This window comes from Diabrotica virgifera, chromosome 1 (assembly GCF_917563875.1).
Source record: "Diabrotica virgifera virgifera chromosome 1, PGI_DIABVI_V3a".
Taxonomy (NCBI): Eukaryota; Metazoa; Arthropoda; class Insecta; order Coleoptera; family Chrysomelidae; genus Diabrotica; species Diabrotica virgifera.
The window spans coordinates 250,087,308-250,108,334 of NC_065443.1; the positions used below are offsets into that span (position 1 = coordinate 250,087,308).

General features: G+C 32.7%; 3 protein-coding genes across 5 annotated transcripts in view; 2 read left to right on the forward strand and 1 right to left on the reverse strand.

Moving 5' to 3' along the window:
- LOC114329092 (bifunctional coenzyme A synthase) overlaps positions 1-20,718 on the forward strand; it is a 30,445-nt gene extending 9,727 nt beyond the window's left edge. Inside the window, exon 7 of the mRNA XM_028278104.2 lies at positions 16,322-20,718. Coding sequence (XP_028133905.1) covers positions 16,322-16,543 — 222 coding nt within the window. The 3' untranslated portion in view covers positions 16,544-20,718. The remainder of the gene's footprint in view (positions 1-16,321) is intronic.
- Positions 4,261-11,664, forward strand: LOC126879072 (putative nuclease HARBI1). The gene is made up of 3 exons (XM_050641981.1): positions 4,261-8,687; positions 8,770-9,115; positions 9,875-11,664. The coding sequence occupies exons 1-3, from the start codon at positions 8,482-8,484 to the stop codon at positions 10,397-10,399; spliced, it is 1,077 nt and encodes a 358-aa protein (XP_050497938.1). The 5' UTR covers positions 4,261-8,481; the 3' UTR covers positions 10,400-11,664.
- Positions 11,949-16,040, reverse strand: LOC126879071 (uncharacterized). 3 transcript variants are annotated; one of them, XM_050641980.1, is made up of 8 exons: positions 15,976-16,040; positions 15,177-15,248; positions 14,666-14,737; positions 14,399-14,497; positions 13,369-13,431; positions 12,837-12,965; positions 12,672-12,752; positions 11,949-12,405 (listed from the first exon to the last, which is right to left on the reverse strand). In XM_050641980.1, the coding sequence occupies exons 1-8, from the start codon at positions 15,995-15,997 to the stop codon at positions 12,128-12,130; spliced, it is 816 nt and encodes a 271-aa protein (XP_050497937.1). In that variant the 5' UTR covers positions 15,998-16,040; the 3' UTR covers positions 11,949-12,127. The 3 variants fall into 3 exon arrangements, with proteins under 3 accessions (XP_050497937.1, XP_050497935.1, XP_050497936.1); XM_050641978.1 differs by lacking the exon at positions 15,976-16,040 and adding an exon at positions 15,443-15,883 and having other exon boundaries at positions 11,957-12,405; XM_050641979.1 differs by lacking the exon at positions 15,976-16,040 and adding an exon at positions 15,443-15,881 and having other exon boundaries at positions 11,975-12,405; positions 14,438-14,497.
- Positions 20,719-21,027: the final 309 nt, after the last annotated feature.

Below are 21,027 nucleotides of genomic sequence, written 5' to 3' on the forward strand. Positions count from 1 at the left end.
CTACTTTCTGTTAGCAAACTCTCGTAGTATTCTTTCCATTTTTCTGTTGATATTAACTGAATAGAAGTAGTATTTCTTTCTGTGTTCTTAATTTTGTTCAAAAATTTGCATGTCTCTGAACCCTTCCTTCCGCCTATGTAAGTGTTGATCGCTTGGCATTTCCTATCCCACATTTCTTTTTTTGCTGCTGTTACTGCTCTTCTTGTTGTTCTTCGTAGGTCCAAATATTTGACTTTGTCTACTTGATGTTTAGTACTTAGCCACCGTGCGTATGCTTTCTTTTTCTCCATTATTAGGTTTTGTATGTCTTCGGTCCACCATAGCTTTTTACTGTGGCGCTCGGATTTTAAACCAAGCGCTTCTTTTGCGGCTGTTTGCATACTGTCTATTATATTTTTGTACACTTCTTCCACGGATACATTTTGGATTATATCTTCTAATTTTTCATTTAGTCTTCGTTGATATAGTGTTCTCGTACTTTCATGTTGTAAGCTGTCCAGGTTGTAATTTGTTGTGTTAAAAATTTCTGTGGCTTCAGGTGGTTCTTTTGTTTTCTTGGATCTAAACGGAAAAACTACTTCGGACTTTACCATAAAGTGATCCGAATCACATGATACTCCTCTATATACTCTTGTATCCATTACTTGTAATGTTGTATTTTGTTTTTTAGTCACGTAATCTATGATCGATTTTAAATTTCTGGTTACCTGAATCCATGTATATTTGTGTATCTCCTTGTGTTTAAAAAACCCGTTTGTTATTTTTAGCTTATGGTTTTCGCATATTTGAATTAATCTTTCACCATTGTCATTTTGGGATATTTCTCCATGTGGACCTACCACTTTGTTGTTTACCTTCTGTCCGACTCTACTATTCAGATCTCCTGCTATGATCACTTCCCTAGTACTTCCAATTTTAGTAATTTCGTCATTGATTTTCTCAAAGAATTCGTCTTTAACAGCATAAGGCTGATCATCAGAGACTGCTTATATACCGAGAATAGTGACAGGTTTTTGGTTAATTGCCATGTTGATTCTTATGATATTTTCATCTACGGCTTCAAAATCTGTTATTTTGCGTTGATGTTTTTTATGTATCATTACGGATACACCTCTTTTTGCTCGCTGATGTTTCTCAACCCCACTATATTATATATGTACATAGTTCTTCAATATCTCTGTACCACATCCTTTCTTCTTTGTTTCAGTCAAGATAACTATGTCCATGTTCAATTTGGTAATTTCTTGGATGACTTCCTCCACCTTTCCGCTAATGCTCTGTACATTCCAAGTGCCAATGTTCATTGTCCATTTTCGTAGCTGTTGTCGTTGTCTGTTTAATCCATCCGAAGCTCCGAGCAACTTTTAGGCTTTTTGGTAAATGCGGGTTTTTACAAGTGACCGGGAACCAACCTGACGTCTCAACCCTCAACCTGGAGGACCAGGTAATTTTTTGTTTAAGGTATCCTTCCTACAACGAAAGCTACAAGAATATATTACGCGATTAATAATACGATACTGGGAAAATGGAAAATCAGATAGGAAACAAAAATACATGTATATAATACAATCACAGTGCCAACTCTTCTATATGCAAGCGAGACATGGGTTACAAATAAAAGACATGAAAGTGCCATAAATGCAGCAAAAATGAAGCAGCTGAGAAAAATAGCTGGAAAGACGAAGATGGACAGGGAAAGGAACGAAAACATCAGAAACGTGCTAAGACAAGAACCAATAGAGAAAAAAAAATTGAAATGAGAAAACTGAATTGGTTTGGACATATAACTAGGATAAACGAGAACAGACTAGTAAAGAAAGTGACAGATGCCAAAAGACAGGGGAAAAGAAAAAGGGACAGACCTAGAAAGGGGTGGATGGAACAAATCGAGGAAATCGGCACCAAGAGAGGAATAACAGTGCAACAGACGAAGGAAATGGCAGGAGACCGGAAGGCGTGGAAGAAATGGGTAAAAGATGGATAGCTGATACCAAAGTCCGACACTCCTATAGGGCATAAGGACAACGAGAAGAAGAAGAAGAAGATAATATAATTAATCTGTTAAAATCTAAGCGTCATCTACACGATAATTGTGAAAGTATCGGAAGAAGGAAACTAATACTCGCAGTCAAAATGATAAGCAAAATCTTAAGAGGATCGGTACGTATTTTCGGCTGCAATGCTATTCAAATGGGGATTCATTTTTTTCGAATCCTGAGAAAACTAATAAGTATTTTTGAAAAATGTAAACGCAGAATGAAATATCACGTTATTAGCGAGGGCCGAAAGTCCCTGAGAACTTCTATAATGTTTATTTTAATAAGTTACAGGGGTGAAAAACTAAGAGAAAATTTAGTGTGATTTTTAATTTCAAATATATCATTCAAAATAAACTTTTTATTTATTCTAAGGGACTTTCGGCCCTCGGTAATAATTTAGTCTTTCATTCTGCGTTCAAATTTTTCAAAAATATTTATTGGTTTTTTCAGGATTCGAAAAAAATAAACACAATGCCGTGGTAATATTTTCCAAATCTATCTTTGTCTTACAACATATATTATTGATATATAATGTATTTGATAAATAATTGATTTAAGACGTGAACTTAATAAAAAGTTATTTATTGTGTATTATTTGTGGAAGATCCAAGCAGAGAATATATATATATATATATATATATATATATATATATATATATATATATATATATATATATATATATATATATATATACAAGCTGTACGCTCCCGAGGAAGCTGAAGCTGTTTTCACTTGAAGATCCTTTTTGTGGGGGATCATCCCATTCTGACTTTGGTTTTACAATTGCTGGTGTGACTTCGCTGTTTCCACTACCTTTCTCCATTCTTCTCTCTCTCTGATTTTGCTTCCTATATTTCTAATTTCCATACTTCTTAAGTCTTCTTCCACTTGTTGTCTCCATCTGAGTTTAGGCCTGCCTCTGGTTCTTGTACCTGGTGGTATCCATTCGGTTATAACTCTTAACGGATTGTTCTTCTCTCTTCTCATTATGTGTCCATACCATCTAATTCTCTGTGCTTTTGTTGCTCTTACTATGTTCTCTTGACCCATCCATTCTTGTATTTCGTGGTTCATCCATTGCCTTGCATCCTCTTCGTTTTCCCTCTTTGGTCCCAGAATTTTTCTCATAATTTTTCTCTCAAAAACTTTCAGCTGCTCTTCTTCTCTTGCTGTTAATGTGAATGTCTCCAAAGCATATAGCACTATTGGTCTTATGGTCGTTTTGTAGATTTTCATTTTTGTATTTCGGCTTATCTTCTTATCTTTGAAAATTTTTTTATTTCTGTAGAATGCTTTGTTTCCTGCTTGAATTCTTCTTTTCATATCTACACTTTCATTTCTTCTGTTGACTAATACTCCCAAATATTTGAATGTTTCAACCTCTTCGAAGCTGTGTGCGTCTATTGTCATTTCTGTCAGTTGCGTCTTCTTTTTTTTACTTACATTCATGTATTTTGTTTTATTTTCATTTATTTCCAGTCCTCTTAGTTTGGATTCGTTTTCTATTTCTTGAAAGGTTTTCTTTAATGCCTTTTTATCTGTTGCTACTATGGTTATATCGTCCGCATATCCAATTATTTGTACTGTATTTTTATTTATAGTTCCTGTGTTTGACAACTTTTTTATTATCTTATCTAATGATAGAATAAATAGTACAGTTGAGAGCGCATCTCCTTGTCTTACTCCATTTTTAATTTTTATTATTTCTGTTCTCTCTCTTCCGGTGTCTATTGTTACTTGGGAATCTCGCATTGTCATTTCTATCATTCTTATAATTTTATTTGGTATTTTGCTCTCTTGTAAGTCTTGGATCATTTTTCTTCTACTTAGTTTGTCAAAAGCCTGTTTAAAGTCTAGAAAAAGTATATGTGCTTCTCCGTCGTACTCGTATGTTTTCTCTATCGCTTGTTTTAGTGTATGGATAGCATCTATCGTGGATCTTCCTTTTCTGAAACCGTACTGGTAGTCTCCTATGCTTTGTTCTGTGTATATTGTTAGTCTGTCTCTAATTATACCAGTCAGTACTTTATATGTTACATTCAGTAAATTAATTGCTCGGTAGTTTTTACATATCCTGTGGTCTCCTTGTTTTGGGATTGTCACAATAATTCCTTTCTTCCATTCTTCGGGCATTGTTTCCTTATTCCATATATTCTGTATTAGTTCATAAATCTTTCTGTATAGTGCTTCACCCCCGTATTTTATAAGTTCTGCACATATTCCGTCGTCTCCCGCTGTTTTCCCGTTTTTCAGTTTGCATATTGTATCTTTTACTTCTGTATAGGTCAATTCTTCTTCTTCACCTTGTTCCGGGTTCATTATTGTTTCTCTTTCTTCTTCTACATCCGTTTCTTGATACATTTCTTCGAAATACTTCTGCCATGTTTCTGCTTCTATGGCTACATTAGCTGTCCGTTTTCTACTACCTAGCTTCAAGTATTGGTACAGTGGTTTTGAATTGTGTCTCTTATTTTCTGTTTCGATCTCGTTCATAATTTCGTCTACTTTTTTATTTTTCTTTGATTTAAACAATTTATTTGTCTTTTTCCTTTGATCGTGGTATTTTTCTCGTTCCTCTTCTTTACCTGTGCTTAGCCATTTCAATCTTGTTTTATTCTTTTCGTCCACTGCTAGTTTGCACTCTTCGTCAAACCAATTGTTTCTTCTTTCTTTTTGCATTTTCCAACTACTTTCTCTGCTGCAGTGTTTATTCCTTGTTTGATTTTTCTCCACTGCTCCTCCATTTCTTGTTCCTCCTTGAACTGCATCTCTACATTTACTTCTTTTACAAAACTTCTTTTTACTCCTTTATCTTTCAATTTATCTACGTCCCATCCTCCCTGTGCTTTTCGTCTTTCATTCTTTGTTGTTTTTATTTTACATTTTGCAATCACTAGCATATGGTCCGAATCGATGTTTGCCCCTCTGTGAGATCTCACGTCATTTATCGACTGTTTGTGTGACTTTTTAATAAGTACATGGTCTATTTGATTCCCCTCCAGACTGCCTGGTCTCATCCATGTTATCTTGTGTATGTTTTTGTGTTTATATCTCGTGCTACTTATGTCCATGTTTAATGCCGCTGCTAAATTACATAATCTTTCTCCATTATTGTTTGTTGTGCTATGTAATGAGTTTTCCCCTGCAACCTCCCTAAAGAATTTTTCTTTACCTATTTGTGCGTTGAAATCGCCTATAATAATTAATATATCTTCTCCCGGGATTTTTTCGGCATTTTCTTCTAGTGTTTCATAGAACTGTTGTTTTATTAAGTCATCACTGTTTTCTGTGGGTGCATAGACATTTATTATGGACAACTTGTTCGGTTTGCTGTTTACTCTTATGTATGATAATCTTTGACTTATGGGTTTAAATTCCATAACTTTATGCCTCATTTCCCCTAACACAATAAAAGCAGTTCCTCCATATCCTTGTTTTTCTTCTCCAGCATACCATACTGTATAATTTTCTTTTTCGATTTTTCCATGTCCCCCCCACCTGGTTTCTTGAATTCCTGCAATATCTATATTGTATTGTTTCAACTGTGTCGCTAGCTCTTCCATTTTTCCTTCTTCTAGCAGTGTCCTGACGTTCCATGTTCCAATTTTTTTTGTCATTTTTTTAATTCTCTTCCTTTTTTTTGTATTTTTCTTATTATTTTGAATATACCGTGACTCATTTACCTCTTCGTTTGCATTGTCTGTTTCCTTTTCATCCATCCATTCTCTTTTGTCTAGTTTTTTGGGACATTTTCAATTTCTATAAGTTTATTTTCTCTTGCATTCCATTTTAGCACTTTGTCATTTATTTCTAATTTCTGGTATCTGATTTTTACTTTTGCTCCTTTGCTTCTTTGTTGTTTTGCTATGTCTCTGATTTCTTTTTGTATCTTTGCTTCCTTGAACGTCAGCGCTGCATCTATGTATATTTCTCTACAGTCTCTTGTGTATTTGAGTTTACCTTTTTCTTGCAGTATTTTCTGTTTGTCTTCCCAGCTCTTCGTTTCTATTATACATTTATTGTATCCTATCTTAAACGCACTTTTAACTTCTATTTTCAGTTGCAGCTCTGTTTCCATCATTTTTTGTATGTTTTCTCTTAGTCTAACTTCATCTTCCAGATCTACCTGAATTCCTGTTATGATTAATTCATTGCGTATTTTTTCTTTATCGATCTTCTCTAATCTATTCTCCATGAGTGTTAACGCTTTTTTGAGTTCTTCGTTTTCTTTCTCCCATTTTTGTTCTTTTTTTTCTACTTCTCTTTTTAAATTTTCTGTTTCTGCTTTGTTTTGCTTAAGCTTCTGCTTAATATCTTCCAGTTCGTTTTTCATATCCTTGATTTCATCTTTAATCTCTGTTTTGCTTTCCAGGATATCTTCTTTAATTTCTTGCCTCATCTGGCTCAGCAATATCTTAATCTCCTCCATGTCCGTTAATATTGTACTTACTTTTTTTATGCGCGTGTCTGGAGCTTTTTTGCTTTTATGTTGCTCTTCTTTGTCTTCTTCAATCGAGCTGTCGTGCTCCGGTTTGTGTCTTTTTCCTTCTTTTTTATTTTCTTCGTTGTTCATCTATTTGTCTTGTTGTTTGTTTTCTAGACTGAAAATCTTTATCAATATAATGCGAGAAAAATATATTTTTAGTTCACTTAAAGCTTACAATATACACAAAAAATAGGAAAATGTAACCTGTGTCTAATAGTAATTATTATTATTATTATCTTCTTATTTTTAATTACGTTTTGGTAAGGTCTCAGATATTTTGCACACGCCGGCAACGTCGCAGAATATTTGGCCGTACTTCTGTTTGCTAATTTATTTATGGCTTTCAGTAATTAAATATTCATTAATGTTTAATTATACACGTTTTTGTTATATTCAATGTTTGTTGTATTTGTAACTTAAAAAAATATTGTTCTGTATAATATTATTGCAAATCTCCTCTCTTACGTGCATCAAATTAACAGAAAGATGACTTACAGTTGAAATGTTGAATTCACCACACACTTTGTGAAAATTTCACCAAAAATCAATGTTTACTTCCGTACTAAAACAACTTTTTTCACCAGAGAGCAAATCAACTTGTGTTCACACCAACTTTTAACACTCGAATGCAGAGAATACATCAGGATAATATATTCTGTAATCCAAGTATTTTGTTGTTAAAGATGTTCAAAATTGTAAGCGTTCCATAACAATATATTATTAAAAAATCACTTTAACACTTTTCCTCTTTTCTCGATTGAGTATTAGTCTTTGTTGTACAAATAAATTATTACAATCACTGAATACATAGTTAGTGAAAAAATGATCACATTTATTAACTGAATTAATAATTTGCAATTATAAAAATAACAGTTACCCGAGAACATTCAAAACCCATCTCTTTAAATTAATGATGACATTTTCAAGTAGAATGACATTGTAGTAATGTTTACATATCCATACCAGTGTGAATTTTACTACACGTAATTTGCCGTGTAAAGACAGAAAAAGTAGGGATACACGTAAAATATTTGCGAATTATGTACCCATAGCCTTAAAAAAATAATCATAATGAATAATAAATTTTGTACTTACTGATATTAACTATCGATTACAATCTAATTACTTCTGTGCGTTGTTAATATTACAGGATTCAATTTCCAACCGAAGTTGCACTAGTAATCCGCTAGTTGGCGATACCAGCGAAGCTCACAGCGTATACGATATTGGGTTATAAGTTTTCATTAAACAGCTCATTTGTCATTCTATCTGGTTTAATGACGAAGAAGTTGTGTTTACAAACGGACGGACAGACAGACATGGATAATTCAAGGTTTTCACATTTTTGTAAAATGAATGAAAACAATATATTTGAAAAATTTTTGTTTACATATAAATTGACAATGTCAAATCATAATAATTGTGATGTCATTAGGTGAAATTTCGTCGTCGTCCCGGCAAAGCTCACTAAGTCCACTTTTGCCAAAATTGAGTTGTACGTTGTACGTTGAGTTGGTTGCCTAAGTCACTGAATATGCATAAGCTCAAAATTGCCATTTTGTTGTCAGACAGAAGTCACTTAGGGCCGATTTCTCATATCGAGTTCAACTCCAGTTTAACCTGAACTTTTGGTGAACGACAGTTAAAAGTCAAAATCGTCTTTCTCAATTCCCGTTCACGCGATTTTGGTGGTTTAAACTGCGTTCAATTTGAACGGTGAAATTCGGCCGTTCAAGGCGAGTTCAGATGAACCAAAGGTTTACGCATGCGTAGTATTATTTCAATTTGACATGAAACGCTGTCTTGTCATAATAAATAAATATAACCTATTATTTTATTATTGTTAATTTTACTTGTTATTACAAAATAGATCTGCTGTGGATATTATAACTAAACATATTTGTTTGTGTTTATTTGGTTTAAAAAGTAGTGTTGAGAATAGAAGATATATTATAATGGATTTCACGAGCGACGATGAAGAATTTTTGGAAGTAGTTGAAGAATTGTTGGAACCTAACAGACAACGTGTATATAGGACTCGTGAAAATCAATTTGAAAAATGGGATGATACCGAATTTAGGAATCGTTACAGAATGGGAAAAGCATGTGTTGAACAGATTGTGGATATGATATCGGAGGATATTTCTTCCAATACAAACAGGTAAATAATAGAATATAATATTTTATACTTCTTTGCAAATAGGTATTAGTACAGGAGTAGTTATAATATATTATTTTTTTAGGAATGAGGCACTAACTTCAAGCGAAATGGTTCTGGTTGCATTAAGATTTTTAGCAACAGGTTGTTTTTTAAAAGTGTCTGGTGACTTACATGGTGTTAGTGAAAGCAGTGTTTGCAGGGCAGTGCATAAAGTTTGCCATGCAATTGCGATACGTGCAAATAATTTTATCAAAATGCCCAGAACACAGGAACAAATGTCAACAGTAAAAAATGGTTTTTATTCAATCGCTAAATTTCCAAAATGTGTTGGGGCTGTTGACTGCACACATGTAAGAATACAATCTCCTGGAGGTGACACAGCAGAACTCTACAGAAACAGGAAAAATTTTTTTTCTTTCAACATTCAGGTATACCAATATATCTAACATATTGATACATTTTTGGCAAAGTAACGTAAGAGACATTTTTGGCGAAAATCATGTTTTTCCATTAAACTAATGCTATTGTTGTTTAGAAGGCACTGCCAAAGTGTAGTAAGCCTAGAATTTCTTTATACATAATAATATTACGTATTATGTATAGACTTACATAATAATATACATATGTATAGACTTACTACACTTTGGCAGTTCCTTCTAAACAATAATAGTGTTAGTTTAATGGAAAAACATATAATTCACCAAAAATGTTACTTACATTACTTTGCCACAAATCGATATAAATTGTAACTATGTTTATATATATTTACAGTGATGAGAGCGCTAATAACCGGCAGAATAACGCAAAAGATGGAAAACATAAAACATTGCGAAACAAAAAGGGATGAAACTAGTGGAGGTGGAAATTATTGATACAAATGAATAAATTAACATTACATTACATAATTTCCCATCTTTAGACGTATCGGAAGAGTATGACAAGTGTCACTGTGAATTTTATAAAATACTCCTGTCACAGACGTTTAAAGGTGTGAAACTATGTAATGTAATGTTAACTTGTACATTTATAACGATCATTTCCATTTCCACTAGTTCCATCTCTTTTTGTTTCGCAATGTATTATGTTTTCCATCTTTTGCGTTGTTTTGCCGGTTATTAGCACGCTCATCACTGTATTATATAAATATACCTATATATATATATATATATATTTTTTTTTCATTTCAGCTGATTTGTGACAGTGAGTTGAATATTCAAAATATTGTTTGTCGCTGGCCTGGAAGTGCACACGATTCGCATATTTTCAGATCTTCGAGGATCAAAGAAGAATTTGAAAATGGTGATTTTGGAAATTCAGTTATTGTAGGAGATAGTGGTTATGGCATAAAACCTTATCTTATTACTCCTTTAGCAAATCCACGAACTCCAGCTGAAAATTTGTTTAATGAATCGCAGATTCGCACAAGAAATCCAATTGAACGATGCATTGGGGTATGGAAGAGAAGATTCCCTGTGTTAGCATATGGTCTTCGTGTGAAATCTACAAAAGTTGAAGCCATTGTTGTCACATGTGCTGTATTGCATAATATTGCAATGGCAAACAATGACAATATGCCTGATGAGATACCATTTTTCCAGCAATATGTAGCTGAAACTTTTGTAGAAAATGAAATAAACATGTTCAATCATAATCGTGATAATACAGTGAGGTTATCGTTAATTAACTATTTTGATAGTTTGATTGAAAATTAACTAAGTTTTTTCTAGTCCATGAAAAAGAGTTGTTTTGTGGGTTATAATTTTCTAGAAAAAGATTTCTGCTTTGTGATATTATGTATACTCCATCTAATTTATTTACCGTTGCACGTCATCCGCGTCATAGCCCGTGACGTCACATGATACCAACACAAAATATTTAGGCGGCAGGTGTGTTCTTTTTTGCACTTTGCCGAGTACACTGGCATTACAGCCACTAGACATATTTTATTATATACGCGTGGAAATAATATTTAAAGAGTTCTATTATTGTCAACTTAAAGAAATACACAATAATGTTTCATTTAATTTGTATAAATGGATTATACAGCGTTTTTATGAAGCACATTTGTTCGGAATACACTGTAACTATAATCGAATGCAGGTGATATTTAGGCATAAATTGGTAACATTTATTTGACAGTTGTGGTGATGACACTTCATATTTGTTTATATTCTTTACTATAAGTATTTCTTTCATTATATTTACCTTTTTTATTATATACTTTAACGTAAGATTATAACTTCATTCTTGTTTTCTATTTCTAAAGTTTTTATTTATTTACATTGAATATTAATTTGTTCTGCTGTATAATCCACTTCCGCAAAAATTGTGTGATGTATTTGATTTAAAATGAATTCAAGAATTTTTTGTAATTGGGCAGCAATGTCAACTTAGATCTCTAATGTAGATAATGATGTGCAACGGTAAGTAAATTAGATGGACTGTATATTGGTACACTTGATTTTTTTGGTATGTAGTGAACTTTTATTAGTGATTTTATACTATAGGTAATTATTTATGTTTTAAATCCTAAGTTTTATTGTAAATTTTAACTGTTAATGGGGTTATCCCGTATAATAATAAATAAATATACTCTTCATACATAACGGTAAAGTTATTAGTTTTAGAGATATCTGAAGTTAATGAAATGGCACTGTTATTTTGATTAATGTATTATGCCTCTTCGTTTTTAATTTTAAATATCTCTAAAACCAATGATTTTATCGTTAAGAATTAAGAGTATGTCATTTACATACAAAGAATAACTTATTTCATCAAATTAAAAAAGTTTCCCATATGGTGCCGACTTAATCGGACACCCTGTATATATTAAAATATTATAATAATTTTTTTCTATGGCTAATTTTATAATTATAATACAAATATAGTCTTCCCATTTTAAATATTTTCTTTTTATTACATTTATTCCTACTCTGTATTTATATTACCTGATAAATAAATAAAAAAATTTTTAGAACCCAGTTTTTTTATTTTATATTTACAATTGTGTAACCCCACCAAGGAATAAACTGAAATCATTTTGTATTAAAACATTTTGAATGTTATTTATATCTAACACAAAAATTGAAATATTTAATTACATAATATACAAAATTACAGTTATAGTCGGTTCGCTAAACTCAGACACAACTGGCTAGTGATTTTAGTAAGTAATTTGGCAAAAAAAATAATTACTAAATGGTTAATAATTACTAAATAGTTTGTAATTTTGGCAAAATTGGCCAAAAACATAAAAATTACCTACTAAACTCCCTAGCCTGTTGTGTCCGAGTTTAGTGAACCGATATAGTAAATTTCCGTGTGTTACAATGCATGCCATTTTTTAAAGTAGCATTCAGTAACTGGGTTGGGTAGTTTAAAAAAATTATAGGGATGGGTACTACAAACACATTAATGTACTCAAATAATTTTTATTAATTTTATTTTTTTAAATATTTTTTCATTATTTCTTTTCTTTCTTCTGCTTCTTGTTCTATCAGTGCCATTGTCTTCTCCATCAATTCCATTCTTTTCTCATGTTCCAATTTATTCCGTGCTGCTTCCTCCTCCATCATCGTGATTTTCTTTTTGGCCACTATTCCCATTATCAGCATCTTCCTTTCATGCTGTGCTTTAAGGCATGAGTTTTGTTGGCGTATATGACCCTCCTTGGCTTGCCCCCATTTCGCCACTGTATTTTTTAAATTCTTTTTGGTCCCTGTAACAAGTGGAAAATTTTTACAATTAATGAATTAAATTGTTTTTTATTTGTTTTTCTTTTTTTTTAATTATTTACTGGATGTTATGCTAACGATAATACAAGTTAAAAATGAATTTTTCTTGAAAATAATATTAAAATAAAATGAATATTATGAGCTAAAATTCAATCTTCTTCGATCCTTAACATACTCAGGCAAACACTGCTTAAACCTTTCAGTAATCTACCTATTAAAAAACTAAAGTTTAAAAATATTTAAGTATTACCTAAACGAAGCGGTTCTGCTTTTTTCTGCTTTAGCATCTTTGGAGTATATGTTGACCAATCCTCTTGGCCAATAAGAGATTCTGTAAACGAAACATTTTAAACCAACTTGTTTATAATATGGAAAAATTACTGTAACTAAAATTACTGTACTAAATGTAAATTACCAGGGTCATTCTGTTGGCGATTTTCGTTTTTAATGGGCTCATCTATAATAATATATTCTTCGTTCATATCTTCATTGTTAAAGATATCTTCATCGCTGCTTCCCACCAAAAAAGAAATTTCTTCTATTTCTGAAAAAAAAAAATTTTAAATTAAACAAGTATTCTAAAATATCAATATTAATACCTATTAGCTAACTTTCATTTAACATAATATTACTTGCAGTAACAGCAACATACATATATACTAATTAACCCTTTCCGGAATGAGTTTTTGTTTGCAAAGATAAAAATATAAAACTTGGAAGTTGAGTTATATGATTTTTTAAAAGGTTTATAAACAAAAAATCTTGCTCATAAACTCAATAAAAAAAATTTATGTTTGTCAAAATGACAATGGTGACTCAAGCGTCGCACATGTGAAATAAATACCCACAAAAAAATTTATGTTTGTTTAAATGAACATGGTGACTGAAAGGGTTACATAACATATTATATCTTAAACATAAGTGATACGAATCAAATATTTACATACCATTTGTCCAAGAAAGCAAATCTTCCTCCCTATTTAGACCTTTAGCCTCTTGCATTTCTGTTTCTGCAATAAAATATATTTTTAAAATTGGCTAAGTATTCCAAAATATCAATATTATTATTGGCTAATTTTCATTTAACAATATGTTAAAGGGCATAATATGCTAATTTTCATCTAACGTAATATGTTAAATGAAAATTGTAACATAATTAAATGAAAATTAGCAACTACATGCAGTAACAGCAACATATCGACAGTTAAATACAATTTACACGACGGTACATAAAATGTACAACTTTTCAGGAGAGCCAAAAAACTTCTGCTTAGTACACGTTTTTTTTTCTTTTCTGATGAACAGGTGAACTCAGAAACAGTTCTGTTTCTGAATAAACGAACAGTTTTGGCATGTTTGTTTCAAAGTAATAATTAAATAAATACAGTAAAAAAAACATGCACTAAGCAGCAAAGTTTGTTCACTCTCCTGAAAAGTTGTAGATTTTGACTTATGATTTTTCAGTATTTAACCATCAATATACTAATGAAAAAACGTTTATCTCAAACATAAGTGAAATGAATCAAATATGTACAGTTACGATCATTGAATAGTTTACAGTACAGGCTTACGTATCTAGGAGCTGATTTTTTTAAATTTTACCTCGTTTAAATGCATCTTTTACGTCAAAGTGACGTTACCAGTGGTGTATCTAGAATAGGTTGATTAAAATTAAAAAAATCAAAATAATATAAATATATTTTATAAAATTTAACAAAAACGCCAAGGGCCATTAGTTGTCGAGGCATTAAGCTAAATAAAAAAAATTAACAAAATGGAAAGCATACAAAAGAGATTTTTGGAGGAGTTTGATATTGTTTTATTTTATTTTTCAACACGCGAAAATTTTTGAGAAGTATTGACTTTTTAAAATTTACTGACTTTGACATTTATCAGATCCGTATGACACTGCAATTTTACAGTATTACAATATAAAAATTAGGGTGTAAACTATTCAGTGATCGTAACTGTACATACCACTAGTAGAAGTAAGCAAGTTTTCCTCCCTATTCATACCTCTGGCTGTTGATGGCTTTTGCAGACCTTTGGAGGTGGAGGGTCCTGTCATTGTTCTTTCTACAACAATAAATATTTTTAAAATTGAAATAAGTATTCCAAAATATCAGTTGTATATTGGCTAACTTTCATATAACATATTACATGCAATAATGGCAACAGAACATATTCTAATTAAAAACCTTATCTTGAACATAAGTGAAGTGAATAAAATACATATATACATACCACTTGTAGAAGGAAGGAAGTTTGTCAACCTATCCAGACCTTTGGAAGTGGAAGGTCCTGGCATTTTTCTCTCTACAATAAAAAACATTTTTAAAATTGAGTAAGTATTCCAAAATATCAGTTGTCTATTGGCTAATTTTCATATAACATACAAGGGTTTAGGATCACACAAATGTAACTACATTTTTAATATTTTCGTTATTTTTGTGTACAGACAGACATATCAAACTTCAACCTATTTAAGATTCAAATGAACGTACATGCACCTTCTTTCGTTCTGATTTGCAAATGCATATCTACATTATTTACATATAATGTTCAACCCTGATATGTCTGTACACAGAAATAAAGAAAATAAAATGTACAATTGTAGTTAATTAAAAATAAAATTGTAGTTACGTTTGTGTGATCCTAAGCCCCTGCATATTACTTGCAACTGAACATGTGCTAATTAAAAAACCTTTACCTTGAACATAAGTGTGAAGTGAATAAAAAATACATATATACATACCACTTGTAGAAGGAAGAAAGTTTGACAGGCTGTCCAGACTTTTGAAGGTGGCGTGTCCTGGCATTGCTCTTTCTATAATAAAAAAATATTTTTAAAATTGGATAAGTATTCCAAAATATCAATAATACTACTCATTACACTGACAGTTCATTGCATGACACACACTAACTTTTATATAACACATTATTTGCAGCAATGGCAAGTGAACACATGCTACCTATTTAAAAAAGGTTTTAAACTAATATAATGGAAAAATATATACATACCCTTCGAATCGTAGTCATAACTGGACTGTGTACCAGTAATTTGCGGGCCTATGATCTCATGTAAAGCCTCATCGGTGTTTGTAAAAACGGGATTTTGTGGTGGACCCCCGCCAGTTCCACTTGCGTACTTCTTTATACCCGCAAATTTTTGTTTGGTCCGTTTTTTGATATTCTCATATTTGTTTTTAAGTCCTTTTACATCCCTCGTCGTTTCCCCACTGACGGAATTAAACTCTTTAGTGAGTTGCATCCACACTTCCCACTTTATTTTATTGTTACTCGTATCGGTTTTTTTGCATTCAAGTATGTCCTTATATTTAAGTACTAAATCTAATAGTAGAGTTTCCTCGTTTTTGCTAAAATTGGTAACGCGTTTCGCCATTTTAATAAAATCACAAACACGCAAACAAAATAAACAATAATAACAATACCACGCTGTAATTAAATAAATTTAATTTAAACTGTCATGTCAAATTTCACGTCGCCCCTTACCAACATGAAGCATACTTCTACCAACCTACCAATAAACTTACTAGAATCTAGGGATTTTTGCATTGCCAACGAAGATTAAGCCGTAGAACGTGAACCACGACTGAACTGCCAATGAGAATTGGATATAACCGAATAACCTAAGATCACCGTTGAACCGCAGTCAGTTGAACTGTAGATTAACGTAGTTATGAGAAATCCGCCCTAAATGTTCGTTTTCTCAGATCTGTTATTTTGGACTTCGTAGTGTCTTCTACCGGGACGATCACGACTCGATGGATTACAGAGTTTGCCAACCTACGTGATTTAAATGTTCATGTTCAGCCTCCTATAATTATTATTACTTTTTTCCGATTTATTGATATATCTTCTCTCTTTAAACTGTTTAAGGTGTGGACTACTGTAATATCAAGAGCAGAAGCTATAAACAGGTTAGAAACACGAAATGGACTTACAGAAGAGCAAGCCACAAGCAGAATCGACTCTCAGCCTTCAAATAAATTTTATGTGCAGTCTTCTAATGTAGTGTTTTGCACATTGTGGCCCGTGGAATATACCAAACAACAAGTGATAAAAGCTTGGAATCTGTTAGCTGAAAGGATTCCGGCATGATTTTGGTTTTGGTAATAATATCCGATGATATATTATATACTTCTGGAAACAATTATAAAACCGTATATTTGAAATTATCATGGTATATTTTGGTGTCACTCAATAATTTTAGTATTTTTGTGATAATACTAGGCCGAGTATTTCCATATGATATTTTAAAATGTTTTCAAATTTTCTGACGTTTCTTGTTTTTCAACAAGTCATAAACGTGTTGTAAGGTAACTTTTATTTTCTAAAATTTCTAAAGCAAGTTGTTTGTTCTATTTAAAATAAAAAGTCAATTCAAAATAAGAAATTTATATTTATCAAAGAAACATATTCAATTTTGTATAAGATTCATTATAGGGTTATTAAAAATTCATTTTGATAGGGTCGTAGCAGAATTAGCGTAATGAAACCACAGTATAATGCTAAAGAATCAGTAAGGTTACTCCGCGAAAGTCCTTGGTTCTCTATGTTCCATTTTGGTGACGGCGCATCAAAAATTTTAGCCCTTTGCGCAGATGAATGACAGTTAACGGCGTCCTACGTTTGCCAGGATTGGTCGTTATTGTCGCGCATTTGCCGTGATTGATCGCTATCCCACTGATCCCTGGGGCTTTGCCCCAGGAGAGGACTGCAAAATTGGAACCGTCAAAATTCGAGGGTGAATTAAATGATTCTTTAGCATTAAACCCTGGCGAAACAGTGATGTTTATTAGTATATCTCAAATGGTCTCAATCTTGTCATTATCTTATACAATTTTATTATTCTGACAATTTTGTGAAGGTTTTGAAGTGTCATTGACACTGTTACTTTTTAACATTCTTCAAAATTGAGATCAATTTTAGGCCACGAATCCTCGTCACAAGAGAGTTGCCGGATCGCGCAAATTTTAACAATAACATTTAGTTTCTTGGTTCCTTAGACGGAAGAAACATCCAGACCGCCTTGTTTTTTGTACAACCAAAGGTATTGGGGATGTAAACGAACTATAGAGGGCGCTTTGACGGATGCCCAGCTGATAGAGCACGTAGGAAAACAAAACAAACTGCCTTAGCTGTAGCACGTAAAATATCGTTTTAAGTGAAGCAATCTTTATTTCCTTAAATGATTTTTTAGTTGGTTTAATAATGGAAAATAAAGATAGTAAAGGTCCTCTTGTGGATATTTTTAAATATAGGCGACATAGCAAGACCGTTAACAGAAAGCGAGGCGTTTTTAAATGCTGGCCGCATTTTTGTGTGTGACAAGTTAGTGGGTCTCTGTCTATAATCCAGATATTTAAATAACGCGCCACATGAAGTAATTGTAGATGTGTTAGTAAATCAGTGGGTGGCAATATATTTGTAAAGCCGGACAAAAGAGTAACGTGCAAACATGTAATTGAAATTTCATAACAAGCATTTATTACATTTTATTATAGATAAAAATGTTGTTAACACTCCTTCATACCATGTTTGTTATTGGTTTCCCAATTTTTAATTCACAAGCCCAACGACATTGTACATTTTTATCTCGAGGAAAAAGTGCATACTTATTGCTTCCGAACAAAAATGACTGCATTAATTACAGGACAGTATTGTTTGCATTTATTTTTTTAACACTATGGTACCTTGTTATGCCTTATATAACTACTTGCTCTAATTCGAATTTTTGCCGCACAGTGTCGCCTCTTTTGTTTGACATCGCCAATAGCTGATAATCATCTATTTAGACCTGGATCCCGCGTACAAAAAAAGTTGCTTAATAGCAAGCTGAAAATTTGTTAATAACATAACGGTGTGTAGTCGGACAAACTTTGATGTACTGGAAGACTGGAACAGGGGAAGTTTTAATTATGGTACAGTTTAAAAATTTGGAACGTCGGACTACAAAAACGTTCCATGTATTTTGTCGGACAGAACTTCCAATCGATTTGTTACCATTTCATTAAACTCTCATGCAAAAATCAGAGTGCTAATACTAACAAACATGATTCCTGACATTTGACATTTTCTTCGTGTTCCACTCATTAAAATACCCAGTTGGTGATAAACACCAGTCTGATTTTTGCATGAGAATTTAATGAAATGGTAAAAAATCAATTGGAAGTTCTGTCCGACAAAATACATGGAACGTTTTTGTAGTCTGACGTTCCAAATTTTTAACGTGTTCCACAATTAAAACTTCCTGTACCAGTGTTCCCATACATCAAAGTTTGTCCGACTAGACACCGTTAAGCTGTTAACAAATTTTCAGCTTGCTATTAATCAGCTTTTTTTTGGTACGCGGGATCCAGGTCTAAGTCCGATCACTCGCCAGTATTTCTCACCCTATTTTCTGAAATAATTTATTTACGCTTGATTCATTAAAAACAAATTGGAATTTATTCAAGAAACCTTTACTAATATCTTAATGATCAGCTTAAGCTAAGCTTAAAATATGCTGGGAATCCACCCCACCAGTCAACCAGAAACCTAACTATCCTGAGACCATTAAACAAAAAATTAGAGAAAAGAAAAACTTGAAAAGAAAGACATACCAGATAAAGAATTGAAAGAAGAAGAAAAATGTTAAAAAAAGAGAAAGTGCCAAGCGTGCAAAAAATTTCGAGTCAAAGAAAATCTTACGAAAATTGAACATAATAAAAATAATCTTGCTGCCGTAAATCGTCTTATGCTCCCCGATCTGCATGAGAGGCTGTTATTGATGGGATTTTAAATACCTCGAAGCGGCACATCTTAGTGCACTTCCACGTGTTTCTAACACTCAAGATGGAGGGAGGCACGTACAAACCATACGTGTAAAGTTAGCAAGAATACAGACCGAGATGTACGAAAAGCACGAGGACGGCGAATTCTGCACTATTAAATAGAATTAGGTCCTTGGAATTTCTCGCGTTGCTTTTGGAACCGCAGCAAGTATTTGTTCTCTCTCAAGATGATAAGACCCGTGTACCATTAGCTTTACTGGTAGTGAAAAGTCAGTGCCTTCTTTTAGTGCATATGGAATACAGAGTACTTTTACGTGACCATGACTGGGTTGTGGCAGAGCGGTATATACAAATTTATTTCTTCTGTATTCGCCAGTACGAACGTGGATTTTGACGGTTTTGGTAAGGAAGAAGCTGCTGGTTACAGCGGACTGACACACATATATTCTATAAGGAGGTGGAAACATCCTCCACATCGAACACCCATGCTTATGATTTCGAACCATTTTTATCGGTGACTGCATTCAACCTTTAATGATGACAGATCGAACACCGTGAAGCTAGTGATGCAGCATGAACATTTTGCTAATCTCGATAAAAAATGAATTATTATTGATGATAATTTGGAAAAAGATAATTTTCAGCACGCTGGGGAGACACTTGCCAAAGTCGGGTGGGAAATGAAAATTTACAACTATGTTTCAGGGGAATATAGAAAGCCTGAAGATAGCCTGTAAGATCCAGCAGAACCTAATCTTTCATGGTATATATCACTCACTTCCGTGAATCGCAATATTTCTTGCAATAAATTAAAAGCGCGGACGAATCCTGCTGTTCTCGCTCGAGGATTGCATTAAAATCTGTTTTCCGGGTTTCCTGCCACCACCCTGCTGAATCCTTCAAACCCCAAGCAAGTTTGTGGTATCTATCACTTTTTGTGAGGTTATCGTCTAGGATGCCGATTGGCTCGATGAAGACGAAGTTGATGCAAGTGGTTTGACAATTCCGGATCCTCTTCGTCTGCTCTCCGGATGCCTGTATGTAATGAAAGAGTTTGAGTAGTTGTTAAACATATGGATAGGGATAGGAGCAGTAACTTTAATTGAATTGTTTTTCACATACCTACCTTTGATTTTAATTTTTGTTCTGAATATGATTTTATTTTAAGTAAAATCGTCATAAGCCCTCAATACATCAATCAACGGTAAAATGTTTTATTTGTTAGATTGCCTTTCCAAGGTAGGATATAGAAACTTGACAAGCCTCTTGTATCTAAGGTTCTTGGTTTTAGACCATTTTTGTACATCACGGATGTTGTAAAAATCCATTTAAGAAAATATGACAATAATCACATTATTTTGCGATTTCATGGATAGCTAGATATATCAAATAAGAATAATTGTTTTTACGCATTTATTTTCTTACGTTTCTGTAGGGCTAGGTAAATAAGCTGTGTAAATGATTGTAAATATAAGAAATATATTGTTAATATCGTTTTAATTAGACTTTTTTATATTCCTAAATCAAAAGTATAAATAACGGCCACGGTATGCAGACTTTACATGTGAACAGCTTGAAGAAAGGACTTCGCTCAACTAAACCTATAGTTAAGATGAGTCCTAAAACTTAAGATTGGCATAGGGGGCACATGCCAAGGGCGGCAAAATTTTAAATGTTTTTGAATAATAATACAGTCAATATTGTTAAGTTTTATTTGATTTTGTTGCACAATTCATCAGCTTTATTATACTGACACATATTCCAAATTATTATCTAAAGAAAAATGGCTTACTAATTGGTAAAACCTCC

Excerpts from the sequence above, each read along its gene's own strand:
- LOC126879072 (XM_050641981.1), top strand. The coding sequence starts at position 8,482 with ATGGATTTCACGAGCGACGATGAAGAATTTTTGGAAGTAGTTGAAGAA. Across the intron at positions 8,688-8,769 it reads ATTTCTTCCAATACAAACAG|GAATGAGGCACTAACTTCAA; the intron begins GTAAATAATAGA and ends TTATTTTTTTAG. Across the intron at positions 9,116-9,874 it reads TTTTTTCTTTCAACATTCAG|CTGATTTGTGACAGTGAGTT; the intron begins GTATACCAATAT and ends TTTTCATTTCAG.
- LOC126879071 (XM_050641978.1), bottom strand. The coding sequence starts at position 15,824 with ATGGCGAAACGCGTTACCAATTTTAGCAAAAACGAGGAAACTCTACTA. Across the intron at positions 13,432-14,398 it reads CTTGCTTACTTCTACTAGTG|AAACAGAAATGCAAGAGGCT; the intron begins GTATGTACAGTT and ends ATTTTATTGCAG. Across the intron at positions 12,753-12,836 it reads TCGCCAACAGAATGACCCTG|AATCTCTTATTGGCCAAGAG; the intron begins GTAATTTACATT and ends TTTCGTTTACAG.